Source organism: Coregonus clupeaformis, chromosome 20, assembly GCF_020615455.1.
Source record: "Coregonus clupeaformis isolate EN_2021a chromosome 20, ASM2061545v1, whole genome shotgun sequence".
Classification (NCBI taxonomy): Eukaryota; Metazoa; Chordata; class Actinopteri; order Salmoniformes; family Salmonidae; genus Coregonus; species Coregonus clupeaformis.
This window is the reverse complement of record NC_059211.1, coordinates 895,029-917,037: the sequence shown is the minus strand read 5'-3', so window position 1 is coordinate 917,037 and position 22,009 is coordinate 895,029. Positions and strand designations below refer to the sequence as shown.

Below are 22,009 nucleotides of genomic sequence, written 5' to 3'. Positions count from 1 at the left end.
CATGATTTTTCACCCATACATACACCATTTTTTTTAACTAATAAATCCAGTCAGTTTAAATTGTGCTATTTATACAAAAATGGGTTGAAACGACCAGGTAGAATGACCTCCCACATTTCATTTACATTACATTTTAGTCATTTAGCAGACGCTCTTATCCAGAGCGACTTACAGTTAGTGAATACATCTTTTTTTATACTGGCCCCCCGTGGGAATCGAACCCGCAACCCTGGCGTTGCAAACGCCATGCTCTATCAACTGAGCTACATCCCTGCCGGCCATTCCCTCCCCTACCCTGGACGACGCTGGGCCAATTGTGCGCGCCCATGAGTCTCCCTGGTCGCGGCCGGCTGCGACAGAGCCTGGATTCGAACCAGGATCTCTAGTGGCACAGTTAGCACGCGTGCAGTGCCTTAGACCACTGCGCCACTCAGGCAAGTCATATCACCTATTTATATCATGTGTGACTCATGTCACCATTTGAAAGCTTTCAAGCAATTAATAAATGTATTCTCTGAACATCCAACAACACTATCCAATAGCAGGGTGTGTATCTCAGTGTGTGTGTGTGTGGAGGCTGTTATGACACTCAGGTCAGGCTTCCCTTGAGCTCTTTGCCAGTTTGCTTCTTTTCCCACAGTTGCACAACAGCTGTTGGAAAATCCCCCAAAATGACGTACGTGTGTGTGTGTCTCTGTGTATATGTGTGTCTAGCTGGCGGCCTCTGGCCCTTTAGACTCTACGTACTCCAGGGCCTTCTCCTTGACAGCCTGGATGCTCTCTGGCGTGCCATTCTTCTTCTCATACTCCAGGTAACGCTTGAAGAAGAACTTGATCCTCTTCACCGCTACACTCAGGTGGATCACACGGTCAAACACAGCCCTGAACACAGGAAGTTAGATCAGGTCACATGACAGGAAACACCTTGCTTCCAATGACATACAGTGCATTCGGAAATTATTCAGACCCCTTGACCTTTTCCACATTTTGTTACGTTACAGCCTTATTCTAAAATTAAAATTGTTTTTTTCCCCCTCATCAATCTACACACAATACCCCATAATGACAAAGCAAAAACAGATTTTTAAAATGTTAGCAAATGTATAAAATTAAAACAAACAGAAATATAACATTTACATAAGTATTCAGATCCTTTACTCAGTACTTTGTTGAAGCACCTTTGGCAGTGATTACAGCCTCGAGTCTTCTTGGGTATGACGCTACAAGCTTGGCAAACCTGTATTTGGGGAGGTTCTCCCATTCTTCTCTGCAGATCCTCTCAAGCTCTGTCAGTTTGGATGGGGAGCGTCACTGCATAGTTATTTTCAGGTCTCCCCAGAGATGTTCGATCGGGTTCAAGTCCAGGCTCTGGCTGAGCCACTCAAGCAGGTCCTGAGCGCTCTGGAGCAGGTTTTCATCAAGGATCTCTCTGTACTTTGCTCCGTTCATCTTTCCCTCGATCCTGACTAGTCTCCCAGTCCCTGCCGCTGAAAAACATCCCCACAGCATGATGCTGCCACCACCATGCTTCACCGTAGGGATGGTGGTGCCAGGTTTCCTCCAGACGTGACGCTTGGCATTCAGGCCAAAGAGTTCAATCTTGGTTTCATCAGACCAGAGAATCTTGTTTCTCTGGTCTGAAAGTCCTTTAGGTGCCTTTTGACAAACTCCAAGCGGGCTGTCATGTGCCTTTTACTGAGGAGTGTCTTCCGTCTGGCCACTCTACCATAAAGGCCTGATTGGTGGAGTGCTGCAGAGATGGTTGTCCTTCTGGAACGTTCTCACAGAGGAACTCTGGAGCTCTGTCAGAGTGACCATCGGGTTCTTGGTCACCTCCCTGACCAAGGCCCTTCTCCCCCGATTGCTCAGTTTGGCCGGGCGGCCAGCTCTAGGAAGAGTCTTGGTGGTTCCAAACTTCTTCCATTTAAGAATTATGGAGGCCACTGTGTTCTTGGGGGCCTTCAATGCTGCAGAAATGTTTTGGTACCCTTACCCAGATCTGTGCCTCGACACAATACTGTCTCAGAGCTCTACGGACAATTCCTTCGATCTCATGGCTTGGTTTTTGCTCTGACATGCACTGTCAACTGTGGGACCTTGTATAGACAGGTGTGTGCCTTTCCAAATCATGTCCAATCAATTGAATTTACCACAGGTGGACTCCAATCAAGTTGTAGAAACATCTCAACGATGATCAATGGAAACAGGATGCACCTGAGCTCAATTTTCGAGTCTCGTAGCAAAGGGTCTGAATACTTATGTAAATGTGCAACATTTTCTAAAAACTTGTTTCGCTTTGTCATTATGGGGTATTGTGTGTAGATTGATGAGGATTTTCATTTATTTAATCAATTTTAGAATAAGGCTGTAACGTAACAAAATGTGGAAAAAGGATGCACTGTATTAATAATGATTATTAATAAGGGTTCTTACCGAGCGATTCCGTCATGTCCCCCAGAGATAAAGTAGTAACCATAGGGTGAGAACTGAGTGTCCCAGACAGGGTAGTTGTGTTCTTTACTTTCAGAATGCACTGTATATGGTAGCTAGAATATGTCTCCAATAATACCTCAATTCATGACTAGTTATGTGTTACCAAAGTCAAATGAGTAAATACAAGTTTGGCAGTTGAGGTGGTGAATAACTTACATGTACATGTTTCCTATATACTAAAGTTGATAAATATTTAATATTCAAATATTACATGTTTTCATAAATGAAATATTACCAGGTTAGCCTGGTCCCAGATGTGTTGGTGCTTTATTTCCAACTCCCATGGTCATTGTCATGCCAAACAGACCTGGGATCAGGCTATTTCGACGTAATTTCATGAACAAAACAAAACCAGTGAGGTGCCGTCGGCCCACTCACCGGACTTCCTTCTGGGAGCCGTGTTTGACCATGAGGTCTATGAAGACGGACCACAGGTCGGTGCGTTTGGGGTAGCTGGTCAGGATCTTGTCCAACATGGTCTTTCCTCGCTCTACGTCTCCGTAGCGGAACTCCAGCTGGGCAAACTTAGCTATCAGATCCACATCTGAAGAAGAGGAGGAGGGAGAAGGTGGATGGTTAACATGGAGATACTGTAAGTAAGGTGTTAGTACCTTTTGACTCTATGACAAAAGGTACTAAGAGCTGTCAACCTGGAAAATGACTTGGTGAGTAGATCTGTTGAAAGATCAACGGACTGAGTAGAATCGGGACAGGAAGGATTGGCGTAAGCAATACAGCCAAAATTCCACAAGTTGGAGCTATTACCATCTTGCTTACACCTATCCAACCCAGTGTCCAGAGGAGGGATGGGAGCTAGATGTCGAATAGGGCAAGTGTTGAGGTATGGGGGTCCCAAAAGGTGTGTAAGGGTCCTAAAGGTAATAACAGGGGTCTTACTGTCTTTGATAGGCAGGCTCTTGATGGCCCTCTGTAGCAGGGCGTTGGCCGCGTCACTCTGACCCTGCTGAAGCAGGAAGGTCCCATAGCTCAGCCACACAGCCTTATCCTGACGGAACCGCTTCACCATGGTCTTATACAGACCTTCCGCCTCCTACACACACAGATACACACAATTTATGAGAACCTACACCACACCGTACCGGTACAAACAGTGAGATAGCAGGACCATTCAATAACAGAAAACTTACAAGAAGCTCAGGAAAAAAAACTCACAATACAACATCTAATGTGCTCTAATACGATCCGAGTAAATACGTGACGTATATCACTTTTTTCATTGAGGAATGTTAGCCGTTTTAATGAATGTGTATGAGCCCTGGTATTAGCTACCTTAGTCTTCTGACACTTGGCGTAGATGTCAGCCAGTTGCTGGTAGACGGGCATGGGTTCACAATACTGCACGGCCCGCTCAAACACCTTCTGAAGACTCTCCTCTGTCCCATACAGGTTCTCAAGGTTCAACAGAGCGACCCAAACATTCAGCTTCTCCTGCTCTTCTCTGAGGGAGAATACAGACGTGTTATAGAATACATCCAGAAATACACACGTTTTACACCCACCCCCTCTTTCCTTCTCTATGAGAAATTATTTGATGACAGACAGGACACGGACTTTACACACAATTAACACTAGGGCTGGGCGATACGGCCAAAATATAATATCACTGTATTTTAAAACAATTATGTTATGACGGTATTTTATGTTTTTGCATTATAAACGTTCTACATTTGCTTTATGAGTAGTGCGTGACCCTAGGGTAGCAACACATACATTCTACGTGATTTCAATGGGTCTTTCTCTATTCTGATTGTGTTATACTGTTCAATTCAACCAAAAATAATGTGCAGCATTTATCAATTTCTGCATTTCCTGCACTCATTTCAGACCATTTCCACACTGCCACATAGGGTTGCATGATATGGGTTAACAATCTAGGCCTTATTTTTTACCAAATGTTGCAATTGCGATTTGACTTGTGATTTAGAGCAAAACACTTGGGTGAACTGTTGGAGTCATGGAAATAGAATGGATTATTCTAATTCTATAGTTAGAATATAATAGTGGGCACTTTGAATAGTGTTGTTTGACATGACAACAAATGGAAATGCCAGGAAGGAGTTACTGTGACAGGGTAGGAACCAAAGTGTTGACAAGTTTCCTAGGGGACCCTATAATCTTCTGGTATTATCAGGCTATATAGCTAGTTACATTTGCTCTGACTCAGTACATTCATTAGCTAGCCAGCTAACTGGAGATTAGCATTAGCGGCTAACAAGATTAAGAAAAGACAAACTAGCTGTTTGCAGATGTAAGAAACAAACTTAAGTGTAATTATAGAATGCTAGTGGATTTATATTAAGCAAAGTGAAAAAAACAGCATTGTTGTCATCAACATTGTTTTTTAACCAATGCAGACTGAACGCAAGTGTCTCGTGGTAAACAAATGTGCTCCTTGAGTGACAGGGGGCGGGGCTAGGTCTGTGGAAAGTGGTATAGAGAGAGAGAGCGGAAAGAGATGACCCAAGTAGCGAAGTAAACTATAAAAATGGACGTTACACAAGGCGTATCCCATTTAACAAATCAAACATTCAAATACCGTTATAGAAGGCAAAGTAAACACCCAAACCAGTCCGTGCATCAATACCAGTATTTCGTAAAATATGGTATACCACCCAGCCCTAATCAACACATTCATATCCCCCACGCCAACCCACCCACAGGACCCGCTTTCTTCTTCTTTGTGTTGTCCGCCCCCCATCCTAGCTGCGCTGGTAGAGTCCCCCCCAGTAGGACTGAGGGTTGCCAGTGCAGCAGGGGGGCTGGGGAGGCAGGTAGACTGCTCTCACACACCAATGACTCAAGCACCTCCAACTGTACAGCCAGAAAGCTGCTGAGGGCCTCCAGGCTGGAGCTGCAGCACGCAGAGAGAGACCACAGCACCAGCACAGGAGAACCCTCCAGAGGTGGATCTAAGGAGCGTGTTATGAACACACACACACACACACACACACACACACCTTTCCCCACCACTAACCTGAAGGAGATAGTCTTCAGGGCTCTCTCGGCCACCGCTCTAGCCTGTTCTATCTGTGTGGCCTGCAGGTGGAAGGCCATGAACTGCAGCCAGAGCAGAGAGCTGTCAGGGGAGCTGAGTAGCAGGCGCTCAAAGCTGGCCGCCGTCTGGGGTCGCAGGCCTGGGTCCATCAGCTCCGTCTCCAGCTTGGTCAGGGCCTTCTCAGCCTCCCGCTTCTCCACCTCCTGCTCGTGGCGAGACTTCTTCTGGGGCTGGGTGGAAGAGGGGGATGAAAGCAAGGAAGGAAAGAAAGAAAGGAGGAAAGGATTAGAAGAAAGTGGCAGTTAAAGAGGAGGAGGAGGAAAGAGAGATACAGAGAGAAAGGTCATAAGAACAACACCAGTACTAGAAATAATCCAAGGGAGAAGTCGAACATACACCTCCATGAACATTTTGGAGGCTGTACAGCCATTATAACCCTCATAGTAAATGCAATGCAAACATTCCTTTACTAAGTGATTTCCTTTAGTAGGTGCCACTCATAGTACAAGCCCAGCATTACTCCTTACCTTAGTCTTCACCTCGTCGTCCTCCCTATCGCTGGAGTCTTCTGCCCCCAGGGCAGCGGAGGCTGGTTTCAGGGCACTCAGCGCTGCATCCCAGGAGAACCCTCCGGTCACCTGCAGTCTGGCTGGTTGCACTGGAACAGGCTTCACTACCTCCGCAGGCTCTGACTTCTTTTCCTCCTCCTCGTCATCCTCCTCTTCTTCTCTGAAGTACACCTCCACTCCGCTGTCACTGTCCTCCCCTTTCCCCTTCTTCTTAGTCTTCTTCTTCTTGGAAACTTTCTCTGCAGGTCCCTACATTAAGACAGAAGATAAGTGATTATATGGATTAGACATTCCAGTCCCCAGTCAAACTGCTAGGGTAATCCAAGTTATATAGTGATCAGTGCTTCCGCCATTCTGTGTAGTAGTATTAGTATCAGTGAGTGGCGCAGTGGTCTAAGGCACTGCATCGCAGTGCTAGCTGTGCCACTAGAGATCCTGGTTCGAATCCAGGCTCTGTCGTAGCCGGCCGCGACTGGGAGACCCATGGGGCGGCGCACAATTGGCCCAGCGTCGTCCAGGGTAGGGGAGGTAATGGCCGGCAGGGATGTTGGTAGAGCATGGCGTTTGCAACGCCAGGGTTGTGGGTTTGATTCCCACGGGGGGCCAGTATGAAAAATAAAAAAAGATAATGTGTGCACTCACTAACTGTAAGTCGCTCTGGATAAGAGCGTCTGCTAAATGACTAAAATGTAAATGTAATGGAAGAGGACAGGTTCCCCTTTAAAATAGCTTATCATCTCAATTTTATCACCTGTATAAAAAAACTATAAAAAGCACTCGCACATCTCAGTTTTCTTGTTGCAGGTGTCGTATCACTTTGTCTACTCAAACTAAAAAGGATTAGCTTGTATTAGCTCAGTGGGGTCACTAGAAAATGGAAACATCCGGTTTTCAGGGATAGAGTATCTCCAACGTAGCTTCCTTTTCCTCTGAAAACTGGATGTGGTGAGCCCGCTCAGGCGTTACTTTTACACCTGCTACGTTAGGTTACCTTGTATTAAGAAAAGGGGGATAAATAGACTCACCTGCTTGCTTTCTGACTCTGTGCGTTTCCTCTTCTTGATGACATCACGCTTCTCCTTGGCCTCTCCTGTCAGGCGTAGATGCAGCCCCAGGGATTCTGGGAGCACGTCTGGTTTCCCAGTATCCTCTTGGAGCAGAGACAGATCTACCAGCCCGTTTTCTTTGTTGATGCTGAGAGGAACAACACATTTGTGTTAAAAACCTAAATGTAGAAAACGAAAAACTTCTACACATTGGCGCTCGTTTGCGCCATATTAACCGTGTGGGTCACAAACATGTTCAATAAAACAAATAAATATAGGTTATTATGCAAAAATGTAAACCACAAAGTGACCAAAAACATTTGTCTAACAACTTCCTTGTTTTATGGAACACCCCTATTCTAGAATGAGATGGGTCGGCCCTTCCGGACCATTCCCCTAGCAGTGGTGGTGGGGTTGTACCAACAGATTGTGGGGGGGGTCTTACCTGAGGACCTTCGTGGTGAGCAGTGTGGTCTGTGGTACTTTCTTGGCATAGTCTTGGTGGCGAGCCACAAAGTACTTGGTGGCCTTCTGGAACTGGGCTCTGCCCTTTATGGATCTAGACAAACTGTCAAAAACAAAACGCAACATTTCCAATTAGCTGCATTACCATAGCAGCAGCTTTTCTACGTTGGGTTTTCATAATCGATCTTCAGGAAAAAGCTGCATGATCATTTCATATCTTCCCAGACCATTGTAAATGTATACTAAAGGGACTGTGAATCTGAGATATATTGTCTAAGTATAATACAGAAGTAATGAATACCTTACATGTATAACATGTAATGAGAAAAGGAGAATATGGCAATATTTTTCATTCATCGTTTCATATCTTTCCAGGACATTATATATAAAGGTATGTAAATGTTTAATAACGGGGTTAGTTTCTATAAAGGGATAGTGGACTGAGTTACCTAACAAAGACTCCCTGTGCATTGACAGTTCTCACATAGCCTCTGATGATCTGGCCCTCTGTCAGGTCGTCTAAAGACACAATCTCTGGGTCCACTACTGAGGCCTTCTCTGGGTTCATCCTGAAAGATAATACAAATGATTCATTTATAATGCACTTTTTCAGTGCTCAAAGCACTTTACATAAGATATGATTATAGTTTGAATGGACCAGTAGAAAAGAGGAGAAGAATGATGTGAGAAATGTATAGGGTTGAATAGGGTGTCGTTATTGCTTTGGGAGTCATTTCCTAATACACTTGAACTCTTCAATTCACTTTGTCCATGAAAACCAAGTCTGAGAAGGAATCATACCTCGAAGGGCGGAGGGACAACTGCCAATTGCTTTTCTCCTCGCCTACAACGCAGCACCTAGAGAAAGAACAAAAACATTAAGTTACTTTTAGTATAACCTTGAAAGAACTTGAAGAATTACATAAATAAAGTCCAGCTTTACAGTTAACACTCCAAAACCATTTTAACTTGTTAACTTGACTAACTTTTAGCCTGGTTCAGTTAGCCTTTAACCCAGGTTTAAAGTGTGCCACTGACCTGACCAGCTGATCCTTGCTGTACGGCTCCAGAGGTTTTGGCTTATAGTTGTCGGCCAGGTCCTCCACGGCAACCGTTCCCATGGCGCTGAATGGCAGCTTCACCAGCAGACCCAGGTTGGGATCTAGCTTCTGCACCAACCCTATGATTACACTGCCCTTCTCCAACTTGTGTACACCTGACAATGATTGACAACCAACATTAGAGTGAGTAAATGCAACCACAACATAGCGAGAGAGCTGTAAATGGTGAGTTGACATGTCTGAATTGATGGTTCAAAGTTTAGAAGTTGGTTATACATTTATATTTCTGTATTGTTGGTTAGAAGGGCCTCTTTTCAATGTATTGATGTAATATTCAAGGTACTATTGATGGTTGGAAGGGTCTTATATTCACTGTATTGACGGTTAGAAGAGGGTTGTTTTTTTATTTAAACAATTATTTTGTGTTCTTACCAGTGAGAGACAATGAGAGGCGTGAGGGCTTGGAGGAGCTGACTGTCACCACCTTTGCACTGACCGCCTGGCCCAACTTGAACAGCTTCTCTGGGTGTTTGGCATCCTGAAGAAAAAAAATATATACACTACTGTTCAGAAGTTTGGGGTCACTTAGAAATGTCCTTGTTTTCGAAAGAAAAGCACTTTTTTTGTCCATTAAAATAACATCAAATTGATCAGAAATACAGTGTAGACATTGTTAATGATGTAAATGGCTATTGTAGCTGGAAACGGCTGATTTTTAATGGAATATCTACATAGGCGTACAGAGGCCCATTATCAGCAACCATCAGTCCTGTGTTCCAATGGCACGTTGTGTTTGCTAATCCAAGTTTATCATTTTAAAAAGCTAATTGATCATTAGAAAACCCTTTTGCAATTGAAAACTGTTGTGCTGATTAAAGAAGCAATAAAACTGGCCTTCTTGAGACTAGTTGAGTATCTGGAGCATCAGCAATTGTGGGTTCGATTACAGGCTCAAAATGGCCAGAAACAAATAACTTTCTTCTGAAACTCGTCAGTCTATTCTTGTTCTGAGAAATGAAGGCTATTCCATGCGAGAAATTGCCAAGAAACGGAAGATCTCGTACAACGCTGTGTACTACTCCCTTCATAGAACAACGCAAACTGGCTCTAACCAGAATAGAAAGAGGAGTGGGAGGCCCCGGTGCACAACTGAGCAAGAGGACAAATACATTAGAGTGTCTAGTTTGAGAAACAGATGCCTCACAGGTCCTCAACTGGCAGCTTCATTAAATAGTACCCGCAAAACACCAGTCTCAACGTCAACAGTGAAGAGGCGACTCCGGGATGCTGACCTTCTAGGCAGAGTTGCAAAGAAAAAGCCATATCTCAGACTGGCCAATAAAAAGAAAAGATTAAGATGGGCAAAAGAACAATGACACTGGACAGAGGAAGTTTGGAAAAAAGTGTTATGGACAGACGAATCGAAGTTTGAGGTATTCGGATCACAAAGAAGAACATTTGTGAGACGCAGACCAAATGAAAAGATGCTGGAGGAGTGCTTGATGCCATCTGTCAAGCATGGTGGAGGCAATGTGATGGTCTGGGGGTGCTTTGGTGGTTGTAAAGTGGGAGATTTGTACAGGGTAAAAGGGATCTTGAAGAAGGAAGGCTATCACTCCATTTTGCAACGCCATGCCATACCCTGTGGACAGCGCTTGATTGGAGCCAATTTCCTCCTACAACAGGACAATGACCCAAAGCACAGCTCCAAACTATGCAATAACTATTTAGGGAAGAAGCAGTCAGCTGGTATTCTGTCTATAATGGAGTGGCCAGCACAGTCACCGGATCTCAACCCTATTGAGCTGTTGTGGGAGCAGCTTGACCGTAAGACGTGCCCATCAAGCCAATCCAACTTGTGGGAGGTGCTTCAGGAAGCATGGGGTGAAATCTCTTCAGATTACCTCAACAAATTGACAACTAGAATGCCAAAGGTCTGCAAGGCTGTAATTGCTGCAAATGGAGGATTCTTTGATGAAAGCAAAGTTTGAAGGACACAATTATTATTTCTATTAAAAATCATTATTTCCTATGCATTTTGCTATATTTCCTATTCAAACTCATTTAATGTATGTTTTCATGGAAAACAAGGACATTTCTAAGTGACCCCAAACTTTTGAACGGTAGTGTATATTTTAGTGAACCAATTAGGGTGAATACAGATCCATACAGTATAAGGGACAACTGAGGGATGACACCATCTTCATTTTGCAGCTTTACAAAAATGTAGAGGTCATTGAGGGAATTTCCCATAGAAGGAATTAGAAAAACATTGAATTAAGTGTATATAAAACGTACTTTAGGGTCAGAGGTCATGGCCAGTAGTTCAACAGTTCCAGTTACTGAGGGACCAGTGGTCACTTCTAGACACTTCCTCTCTGGAAAGTACTGAGGAAGAAATACACACACATACACGTTTAACACAACTAGTACTACAGTACTACTACTAAACATGTTTCACACATACTGTATAACAAGTTACTTAACTTTGATTAACTTTTGTTCAAACTCACCTTTGACACAAAGCAAATGACGTTGTCTCCGACCTGATAACTCTTCAGCTTCTGTTTGGTCTTGACAGGCTTAACATCTGCATCTTCTTTCAGCTTACTATGACCAGAGAGGGAAAGATTATATAACAAGAAACCAAAAAGGCACTATAATAACAGAATACGTTTTTCAAAATGTTCAGAACATTTACCTGGGAAGAAGTGTGAGTTCAGGCATGGAGTAAGTGAAGTTGGGATGGGAGAACGGCAAGAACCTAAAAAAGAAAGACAATATTATTTCATTTGCAACTCTGAAATACCGCAAATATTTAAAACAGAGAATACCTATAAATTCTGAAATATCCTTCAAATGATCAAACTATATAAAAATGTGTCTACTTAAATCTCCTAAATATGTTACTATATTGAAAGGAAAGGAAAGGGGGATACCTAGTCATTGTTATCCTTACCTGTGACTGTTGCCCTCCCGTCCTCCGATGACCCGGGCGGTGACCTCACTTCCTATCTTGAGGAGGGACGTGGGGAACGTTCCCACGCACACCACTTCCTGTATCTCCGACACGTGCACGCACCCCGTGCTCCCGTCATCTAGCGTCACCAGCACGCACGTAGGCTTCACTGTCTTCACCTTTCCCTTGACCACATCGCCGTAGCGATATGTGCCCTTTGACCCCTTGGAGTCAGAGATTAACCTCTCACGTTTGGGCGCGGCGAGTTCCCAGGACACTAGGGGGAGCCCTTCTAGTTCCTCGCAGCAGGATTCGGTGACAGTGATCGTCAGGGTTTTACCGGCGGTCAGTTTCTCCGAGTCAAAGCGGAAAGTCTCGTTGGGGTGATTGGTGGTTTGGATGACTGTCAGTTGACCCGTGTCGCCCAATGAGATGACGGCGAAGTCGCGGTCGGCGTGCTGCACTGTGGCAGTGTGTGTGGACCCTGCCTCCACCTATAAGGACACAGTGAGGAAAAAAATCATTATGACTTTATGAACTATCAAGATTAAGGCTTTTCAAAGTGTAAAAGATTGGTTAGTCCATAAGGATGCAGGGAGTTTCCACTTGAGGGATAATACAGATCTATTGTATTGAACAGTTGCCCATATATACCAGATTAAGCCACATTATCCACTATTGACTTTTCAGCCTCCCAACCACAAAATTTCAGATTGATCCAGTGAAGCATTACAATACTGGACTATTTTGTATCAAGTCGCCCAAATGTGCCAAATTGGTCAATTGATACATTTTCAAGTACATAACTATAGAGAACATATAAAAATGATATAGTAATACAAAATGTAAGTTTACACACTCCCAGGAATGTCATACATGATGGATCATTAGCTTATACACTAACTTTCACACATCTAGATGGCCGGGCGAGGTGGGTGTGGAGCCAGAGACAGCAGGGTTCAAACTGTAGAACCTAGTTCCTACATTTGAATATAAAACTTGATTTTATCCAACAAAACTATGCTACATTTTATCTCTGGGACCCTTAGGATGACAAATCAGAGCGAGATTACTGAATGTAAGTACATTATTTACCTTCAGAGGTGAATGTATCAAACCAGTTGCCGTAATAAGTTTGTTGTTGTTGTGCACTCTCCTCAAACAATAGCATGGTATTTTTTCACGGTAATAGCTACTGTAAATTGGACAGTGCAGTTAGATTAACAAGAATTTAAACTTTCTGCCAATAGAAGACATGTCTATGTCCTGGAAAGTTTGCTGTTACTTACAACAGTCATGCTAATCACATTAGCGCACGTTAGCTCAACCATCCCGTATACGGGACACCGATCCCATAGAGGTTAACTAGAGTCCTACGGGCCCTGGTCAAATTTTTTTTGCACTATATAGGAAATAGGGTGTCATTTGAGATGCAGCCTATCACTCACCTCTTTCCTCTTGCCGGTCAGTTTAACCAAGAGGGACACGTAGACTTGAGAGGTCAAGAGGTCAATGTGGAGGACTACCGGCATGCACTTCTGTCCCATCACCAATTTACCTGAAACATTACACACATTTAGTTTACATTATGACTATGGTGTAACAGTCAAAACATTCCCCATGTTGTGTCTGGTAGAAGGGTAAACAAAGCTCTATTATTGGGTTAATCACGATGACTAAGGTGTAACAGTCAAAACATTCCCCATGTTATGTCTGGTAGAAGAGTAAAGAATGGTAGTTCCAATGGGTGCAGGGTCAATTCCATTTAAATGTAGTCAATGCAGGAGAAACAATTGTCATTTGAATTCTCTTCCCGAATTGACTGAATTGAAAGGGGATTGAGCCCAACCCTGATTGGACGGATAGTGAATACTCACCCGGCGCATGGTCCTTGTTGGCCAGTACGGTGGCTGCGCTGAGTTCGTCTGACTTGAAGGTGACACTCCCGTCCTCCCTCACCTCATCTACGCTCATCTTCATCTTCTGGCCTATGGTCACCGCAGACAGCTGCTTGAGCAGGTCAGAGTCACCTGTCAGAGACATAGGGAGGAGAGAGGAGGAACATGAAATGAGCGAGAGTTAAAGGTAACTCTTAGCATTATACATTTGATCCAACTTGATTGGAATAGCTCTTTTTAACCTACTAGGAAAAGGGAATTTAGCGAATGTAAGAAAAGTAATAGTTCCTAGAGCAGTTGACAACGTTCTAACTCGACACAGGTACCTCTGCTTGCCATCATCTCCATCACGGCCTTCCTCTCCTGCAGGCCTCGGATCAGCCTGGCCTGGCTGTCTCTCTCAGGGGAGGTGACTTCTGACACCTTGAGACTGACCAGGAACCTGGGCTTCTCCTCGTCCAGGTTGGTCACCTTGGCAACCACCGTCTGGCCCAGCAGGAAGTGAGCAGCCGTGTCGCTGACAAACTTGTCACTCATGGCCTAGAGGAGAAAGAGTATGTCAATATAAATTATTCTATACTAATGGACTTTAGACAATATTAATGATTTGAAGGAGAAAGGAGAGGTGAGCTGCATAAATTCTACATAGAGAGGAATCCTGAAAGAAAATCTGTTCCGACTGTATTTCTTTGGTCCACCATATGATTGAGCTTCAGATCCTTGTGGATCTTTGTCACAGTGATTACACCTTTTCAACAAACTTAAAATGCATAATATATTCTTAGCCAACTAATTCCCATTGACCCCTACTAACTCCCATTGGCTCCCATTAACTCTTACTAAATTCCAATGTCCTCCCACTAATGCCATAGCACTCCCACTAACTCCAATTGCCTGTGGCTAACTCACACTAACTCTCATTAACGCTCACTAGTAACTCCTTCCCTACTAACTCACCGCTTTAGGGGCAAGGCCCACCAGGCCATAGGGGAACTCCACAAACACTCCATAGGGCATGATGTTCTTGACCCAGCCAATCAGCTGCATCCCAACTGTGATGTCAGAGAACTCCTTAGCCACCACGTCCCCCTCCTCCAGGACTGACTTTACAGTGGGCTTTTTGGTCAGGGTCTTGAGACAGGCAGGGTTAAAGTACTAAGTGGTTGTACAAGTGAAAAGTGGTTATGATGTCCTTTAGTATGAGGTAGTCGTTTCCTTGGTATAGCCATTACATTCTAAACACAGGCCTTAGGTGGAAAACACAACCAACCACGACAGCCAACAGCAATGGTGAGACAAACACAACATTCAGCCACACTTATGAGTGTTCTGTTACGTTTTCGACTTTGTGTCTGAAATCAATGTGTGAAGGTAAGTGAACAATCTGAAGTTTAAAAGAGTATGAAAAGGATACAATATTCTGTCTGTTCTTGCTGAGGCAGACAATGTTAGAGATGATGTCACCCTCCTGCAGCCCCTCCCACAGCAATGGGCAGTTGGACACGTGGTCGGAGAAGTGCATCGTGGGTAGCAAGGCGGTGGTCTCCTCTGGCAGAATGGACACCTCCAAACCGGTAAGGACTTTACTCACCACCTTAACCTCCACTTTCTAAAACAATAAAAAGACAAAAACAGAATGCAAAGATCAGTTTAGACTCCAAGCTAACAACCGAGATTAACCTAAAACATTTAACAACTGCATAGAACATGCAACTATTTAAAGAGAGACCATTTCTGAATTTGTAAAAAAAATATGATTATATGTGTTAACAATATGAAAGGATGTGCTGCCATTTTCCTACCTTCCCAACCTCAAAGTCAAACTTGGTTTTAGGCGGTCCCTCAGTGTCTCCTCCTGCCACTGCCTTGAAGGACAGAAGGAGCTTCTCCTTCTCCACATCACAGTTCAGCACTTTAGCCTTCACCACCTGAATAGAACAGAGAACCAAGGTAGCCATTAAGACTGCGTTTAGAAAGGCAGCCCAATTCTGATATTTTTTCCACTAATTGGTATTTTGACCAATCACATCAGATCTTTTTCAGATCTGATTGGGCAAAAGACCATTTAGTGAAAAAGAGATCAGAATTTGGCTGCCTGTCTAAACTTCCCTGTTTTGATACAGAAGTTTGAAACAGAAGTACAACCTTTTCTGACACCGGCAAGACAAACTGGTGGAAGAACTTTACTTAAAGTGACTGTTTTATGTGTCAAAGTTCAAGAGCTGTCAGTAGGCTACTTCAAAGTTATTCAAGAGGACAATTAGCCTATATCGCAAGTTGAACACATACAAATAATAAAGCTACAACACATAAAAATGATCAAGAAACAGAAAAGTTCCAGGCAGCCATTTTGTTTCCCCTCACCTGTCCGACGTAGAACATGTTCTCAGGAACTATCACCGGCTCCGTGCTGAGCTCGTTGGGGGGCACCACCCCCTTGACTTCGCCGTAGAAACGGACGATGCAGCCAAAGTCCTTGACGCAGACGATGAAACCGTGGGAGACGCGACCACGGCGGGCGTCTTCGTAGGTCAGGAACAGGGGGAGGGTGGAGTCTACCAGGGCCCTCTTCCTGGTTAGGGTCAGCTTCTTCTCCTGTGGATCCACCGACAACACCTGAGACAGACAGATGGGAGGGACACAGTTACACACACTTTTGAAATAAGGGCTTACACAGTAAACCAGACAAGCAAGCACACGAAGTTAACAAGATGCTTTTTCATCTACTTATTAGATAGATTAACCTACACCGTACACACACAAACACAGCTAATATCCGCAACAACAAAAATAATGAGTATCTGTTTATTTAATAAATGGTTGGCTCGCCAAGGTTAAAGGTCACCACAGTTGACCCTTTCTAAAGGTGAGATGTTACACAGCACTACTGACCCGGCACTTGATGGTCATGCCCACTGCGTACTTCTTCTCGGGGTTCTTGAGGATGATGTCAGAGAGGTGTGTCCGGGGAACCAGGCCTCTGATGTAGTCTGTCACCTTCACCATCATGCCATGGCTCTGGAGGGACGTCACTGTGCCCTGGGAGAGAGGGAGGACAAGTTCTGTTAAACACACACAACCTGGGAATTGTGCATTCCTAGTGTTCCAGAAATTCCAGTTGGAAGGTTCCTGGAATCTGGAGGAAATTATCTGGAATCCCCCAACCTGGATTTCTAGAAAACCTAGGAAAGTTACCAGAATTTTGCAACCCTACACACACACACACATTATATTACAATTGTGCTTTAATGGGCTAATGTGGTATCTTTTTTTGAAGACCTTTCAGAGGTGTTGTGCGAGAGAGAGAAAAACTAAAAATATCTTACCTGAACAATCTGTCCAGGTTGGATGTCATGGTATCTTCTGAATAACGGGGCATTAATGATGCTCCTATAGGTAAGACCGCAAGGTTACAAACATACATCCTTTCCAACGGATGTCTTGAATGAAATTGAAAACGTCACACACATTTGCAACAGGGCTTTCACGCGCACACTACAGCAGTGCTATTCAAAGTCGGGTTCGTGACCCCTAGTGGGGTCGCTTGGGAATTGCAGTGGGGTCACCCCAAACAAACAATTAAGAATACAGATTATTATATGGGACAATATACAAACATTTTTGAGAAAGATAATTTGAAAAATACAATTTAATTGAATAAATGTATTCATTGGGTTCTCTTAATTTTGATAGAAAATATTTAAATATAATGAATTGAAGGTTAATAATAATATAATAATAAGTGTTGATGTAAATCATTAGACTACAGGATGTCCATCCACACACACACTTACTGGCGCAGGCTGACCAGGTGCACCTGCTCCATTGGGCTGAAGTCCATGATCCTACAGGTGTGTTCAGGCTTGGCCATGACACGGTTCAGGTTGAACGCCTCCCTGGGCTCCTTCATGTGGTTCCTCTGGAGACGGGAGAAACAGAGGGATCAAATCAAACCACTGCCACTAGGCCAGTCACAGACCACATTAGTCCACTGTCACTGGGCCAGGTCTGGTCTGGTCAAAACAGTCATGGGTTTGAGGTTTTGCATTGTTTTTAATGTTGGTTTTGTTACATGATCCAAGGGGCATGGGCTCATCATTAGTTTCTCACCATAGCTGAACTTCCTCATCCAAAACAGTAGCAACATTCTCTACAACACATAGGGCTGTTTTTTCCCTATAGTGGCTAATCTATAGCACTTTGGCAGTAGTAAGGTGCTCTACCAGGTCTACAAATAGGGCCTTGGCTATAGTTAGTATGGTACACCACCAATATGGTCCACCAACAATAGGAACTAACATGTACGAAGACCCGAGTTGGTACTTAAACTCACAAGACACAACATAAGTATGGTCTACTAACATGGACTCACATGTACAAACACCACAGTCTGGTCAGGCAGTTCCAGCATGGCTCCAGACAGGTGATGGAGAGCGGTCATCTTGCAGCCATGTGCCACTTCCCCTATCCTCTCAGTGGCCACCAGCTCCACGTCGCCCCCTGGCTGCAGCAAGTGGCTGCGCAGGGAAAGGCCCACCAGCCGGGTGGATGGCTCCACATAAAGGACACAGGCCTTTACCTGGGAGAGAGAAAGGGGTAAGAGGTCAAAGGTCAGCTGAATGTAACATCTGAACTAGATTACAGTCATAATTCGGCAGTATGAAATCCTCATGAATTACTTGTTTTTGTTTTGTTATTTGAGGTAGAAATATGTACAACTCTTGCAGATGTGCATGTACGATTACTGTTGAGAAACTCTTTCATATGATGCAAATTCTGACACATTCTATACCATTCTGTCTCATCTAACTGTGTGACAGACTGATTGACAGTAGCCTAATAGACTGTAAATTCTTACATTGTCTCCCTCGTTGAATGTGGAGGCCTGTTCTGGTTCCAGGTGCATAAAGTCCACCAGGCCGATGAAGGAGGAGAGGAACTCCAGGATCAGACCATGTAGGGTCACCTAGAACCACAGGGTCAACCACAATGAAACAGGACATTAACATATTATTGACCTAAAAAAAGAGATCTCAGATATACTAAATGGCAAGTTCTCTAGTTGCTATAAATATTACAAAAAGTTTATACGTCAAGCAACAAGAGACATTTGCCAACAATACTAAGCCACAAAACTGTATAATTGTTCATTTATAATTATAGGTATAAGCCAACACATCTCTATGCTTTGACCAGGTAATATGTATAAAGATTGTTGTTAGAATGTAAGAGTTTTAAATCATTGTACCTTTTTGATCTGGGCTTTGACCAGTAGGCCAGGCAGCAGGTTGGTAAGGGTCCAGCCGTGCTCTGTGTCGGCAACAGTCTGAGCCACCGCCGTGGGGCTGACGGACAGACGGACCACACGCCCATCGTTCTTCACCTCCTCCAACAGAGAAGTCACGTATTGGCCCACCTTCAGCTCTGCAACGCCAGGGTTGTTGTGTTCATTAGGCACCAAATGGGAAAAAAACAGAAAGGGGCTACCGGGACTTGTCCCATAAGAAATTCTAATTTTCCGTTGCGAGCCACAATGAACATGACCCAGCAAAGTCACAATCAACGCAGTTAATAACAATAACTTTTTACGTCTACTGAGTACATTGAAAAAATGTATCAAGACTTCTGGAGAAACTGACAGCATGACATGGAATAGAATGTGTATTATATTTTATGTGAAAGGAGACTCTTTAGATACCTTTGGGACTATTGGTTTTGTCTTTGGCTGCCTGCTTTGGCAGGAAGGCCTTGGTTCCCTTGATGCCGAGGTCAACCAGGTAGCCGTGATCCTCAATACTCTCCACACAACCACTCAGGATCTGAAACAAAAACATGACACATCAGCCTAAAACATTACCTCAAATCATATACAGGATATCACAACTTTTCTTTGCTTTCCATATTTAGCTCTTCTCAGACAAATGCCTCTATGTCTTCAACTGAAGAGACACACCGCTCTGGGGAACTGAACCCAGAGACACAGAACGTGACCCTGACTCAGTGACCCCCGAGACAGACTGTGCCCCGTTCCGACTCGTCATCGTATCATCACTGAAGAGGAGTGCCTGTTTTTAATTTGTACTATATCACGTATACAGTATGTGTTGACTCACCAAGCCAGCCTTCAGAGAGCTAGTACTCAAGCCCTTGTTGACCTCTTTGGGATTGATTGACAGCTGAATGCTGACCGATCCTCCTTTGGCAGTGTCCAACCTGGCTACCACACACCTGACCAGCATGCCCGGGGAGAAGAGGCTGGGGAGAGAGAAGATCTCCTGGAGAGAAAGAACAAAGTGGATCAGTTAGGGTGTGTTGTTCACACCTCATTCGTACAGTATCAGGTATTTTTTTCTGAACTCCGTGAGGTCGGGAGACCCCGGTGCACCAAGCAAAAAAATAATTATTAAAGCTGTATATAAGCTTTTTGAACTCGGAGCACATCGTTTTTCAAAAGATCATGTAATGTGAAGATGAGACCTCTCAGGCCGTGTGTAGACTACAGGTAATTCAGTTTTTGTATTCTGATCAAGGAGTTTTGATCATGGAATTCCGAACACATCATGAATCTACTCTACACTAAAATTAAATGTGTCTACCGTGTCGACATTGTGTCCGGATTCCCTTTCCTGCGCCAGTAAGCATTCTGCAAACGGTGGCATAGGCAAAAGATGATAACACACCAACTTGATGGCAGTAGCAAAATACTGTAACTAGTCAACTAGCCTCTGTAGCTAGCTAGCAAGCTAGCAGTTGAACATGGGTCAGTCGGTCCTAAGAGATAATGAAAAGGTATCTCTCGCTCCCAAAAAACAAGTTTCTAAAGACTTGCCGTTAGAATGCTGATGACGTCGCCCTCTGTATGCGCTTTCAGTAGCCTGATTGCATCCAGACTGAGGAGAAATCCGCACACAATGCGTCTCTGTGGTGGTCAGACTTATATGAACCCAATGTGACCTCAATGCAACTTTTGTGCGCCTAGACTTGTCTTTCCAATGATTATCGTATTCTGAAGTAGCATCTATGTGTCAAGTGTAGACATGCCCTCAGAACTGCCTTATTAGACATGTCAAAACAACTGCATAGTATTTTACCTATATAAGACAGACCCAATCCCCTCGTAGGAGTTACATTAAATGTGTTACCTCTGCTTCTTCAGAGTCCAGTTGGTCACTCAATGTCTTGGTGTACGAGTCCGAGATATTGGAAATGTTCAGGTATCCCAAAAGGCCGCTGGGCAGGTTAATTGTCACCTCAAAATCTGCCACCTCCTTCACACAGCCCAGCAGTAGGGTACCCACCTTCAGGCTCTGGGGGTAAAAAAAACAGGATTGTGTTCATTAGTGATCAAACAGAAGAAAATTAACTGAAACAGGGAGGGACTCCCTGGACTTATCCAATTAGAAATGCGTTTTTTCTTCCCTGCTGAACAAAGTTTTTTTTTTTTTTATTGCTACGGTGTGCCCTTATGAACATGACCCAGGTTCAGATCACATTCAAAGTGTGTGCAAAGGAAAGGAGATGCCAGAGAAATATCAAATGTTAAAAAGTATGTTATTGATTGAACTTACCTTTAACTGTAGGATATCTACAGAGGTTGTTGTATTGAGCTTCAGAGCCTCCTCTTTGCTCGTCTTTTGCCTCTTAGCTTTCTTCAAGGTATCCTCTTTCTGTCCCTTCCTTTTCTTGGATTCTTCTGGTTCATGTGTCTTAAAAGTCAACCACAATAGTATCTTTACTGACAGACAGAATACTGTTTGAGATGCACATTTAAGCTTAGCTCTGGTCCAGGGTGTCAATCGGCTACACTTTTTTTTTTTTTTACCTCGAACAGATTGTCCACTTCTGTATGCCTTCTCACAGGTTCAGCTTTACTCTCAGTGGTCTGCTTGGCTTTCCCTCCACGAGGGAAGTCTTCCTCCGTTGATGCCATGGTAGTTTACTGATTTAAATGTCTACAGAGACCAATTACACAGTGAATGTTATCAATCAGAGAAGAAAGGGGGTGACAAGGGCTCTTTTAGAACACATGTCAAGCATTGTATGATTGTACAGTTTCATATATCGACTATTTCTAATACACCTATGATAAAGCTTTTGATTGTGAACACTTTGGCATTGTTACATGCACATCGGGTGTATTATTTACCTTCTGCTTCACAAAATATTTAGCTAGAATCTTGATGGCTTGCTAGTTAGTTACATCCACTAGCACATTCCAAAACATCAGCAGCATTGCTAACGTTAGCTAGTAAGCTACAGTAAATTAGCATGCAAGCTAAACAAACCAGACAATCGGTTAAAAATATATATATACAACATTCAACAAGTGCCAACGTTTTCCTCGATTGTACATGTTTATTAAAATGTAACATCCACCAGCAAATTATACCTTTTTCTTTTAAATATCCAGTTCAGAAGTTGGTATGCAAGCTCACATGTGTGGATCAGAAGCACGCCATGTTTTCAGACCGGAAACTGACTTCAGTGGGCGTTTCCCTAATT

At 43.7% G+C, this 22,009-nt stretch overlaps 1 protein-coding gene and 2 non-coding genes across 3 annotated transcripts; all 3 read right to left on the bottom strand.

The window, feature by feature from the left end:
• Positions 1 to 446: 446 nt before the first annotated feature.
• On the bottom strand, positions 447 to 21,974 carry pdcd11 (programmed cell death 11). Its single transcript, XM_041838882.2, has 35 exons — positions 21,897 to 21,974; positions 21,330 to 21,459; positions 21,076 to 21,213; positions 20,650 to 20,814; positions 19,621 to 19,782; positions 19,206 to 19,326; positions 18,756 to 18,931; positions 18,366 to 18,473; positions 17,880 to 18,086; positions 17,302 to 17,426; positions 16,834 to 16,897; positions 16,400 to 16,546; positions 15,872 to 16,123; positions 15,310 to 15,435; positions 14,922 to 15,116; positions 14,465 to 14,638; positions 13,834 to 14,047; positions 13,487 to 13,639; positions 13,058 to 13,167; positions 11,610 to 12,103; positions 11,352 to 11,414; positions 11,164 to 11,260; positions 10,949 to 11,038; positions 9,083 to 9,188; positions 8,628 to 8,805; positions 8,391 to 8,447; positions 8,039 to 8,158; positions 7,570 to 7,692; positions 7,104 to 7,272; positions 6,037 to 6,327; positions 5,489 to 5,739; positions 3,784 to 3,952; positions 3,391 to 3,544; positions 2,872 to 3,037; positions 447 to 882 (listed from the first exon to the last, which is right to left on the bottom strand). The coding sequence occupies exons 2-35, from the start codon at positions 21,435 to 21,437 to the stop codon at positions 711 to 713; spliced, it is 5,445 nt and encodes a 1,814-aa protein (XP_041694816.1). The 5' UTR covers positions 21,438 to 21,459; positions 21,897 to 21,974; the 3' UTR covers positions 447 to 710.
• On the bottom strand, positions 5,197 to 5,437 carry LOC121534390. Its single transcript, XR_005994621.2, has one exon. It is a non-coding gene; the product is annotated as a small nucleolar RNA SNORA53 (small nucleolar RNA).
• Positions 19,416 to 19,564, bottom strand: LOC121534369. The gene has a single exon (XR_005994601.1). It is a non-coding gene; the product is annotated as a small nucleolar RNA SNORD15 (small nucleolar RNA).
• Positions 21,975 to 22,009: the final 35 nt, after the last annotated feature.

Bases quoted from the DNA above. Each gene is read 5' to 3' on its own strand.
- pdcd11 (XM_041838882.2), bottom strand. From the start codon at position 21,437: ATGGCATCAACGGAGGAAGACTTCCCTCGTGGAGGGAAAGCCAAGCAG. The intron at 15,117-15,309 runs GTAGGAAAATGG...TTATTGTTTTAG, and splicing joins TTGACTTTGAGGTTGGGAAG to AAAGTGGAGGTTAAGGTGGT. The intron at 8,448-8,627 runs GTCAGTGGCACA...TTCTTTCTCTAG, and splicing joins AGCAAGGATCAGCTGGTCAG to GTGCTGCGTTGTAGGCGAGG.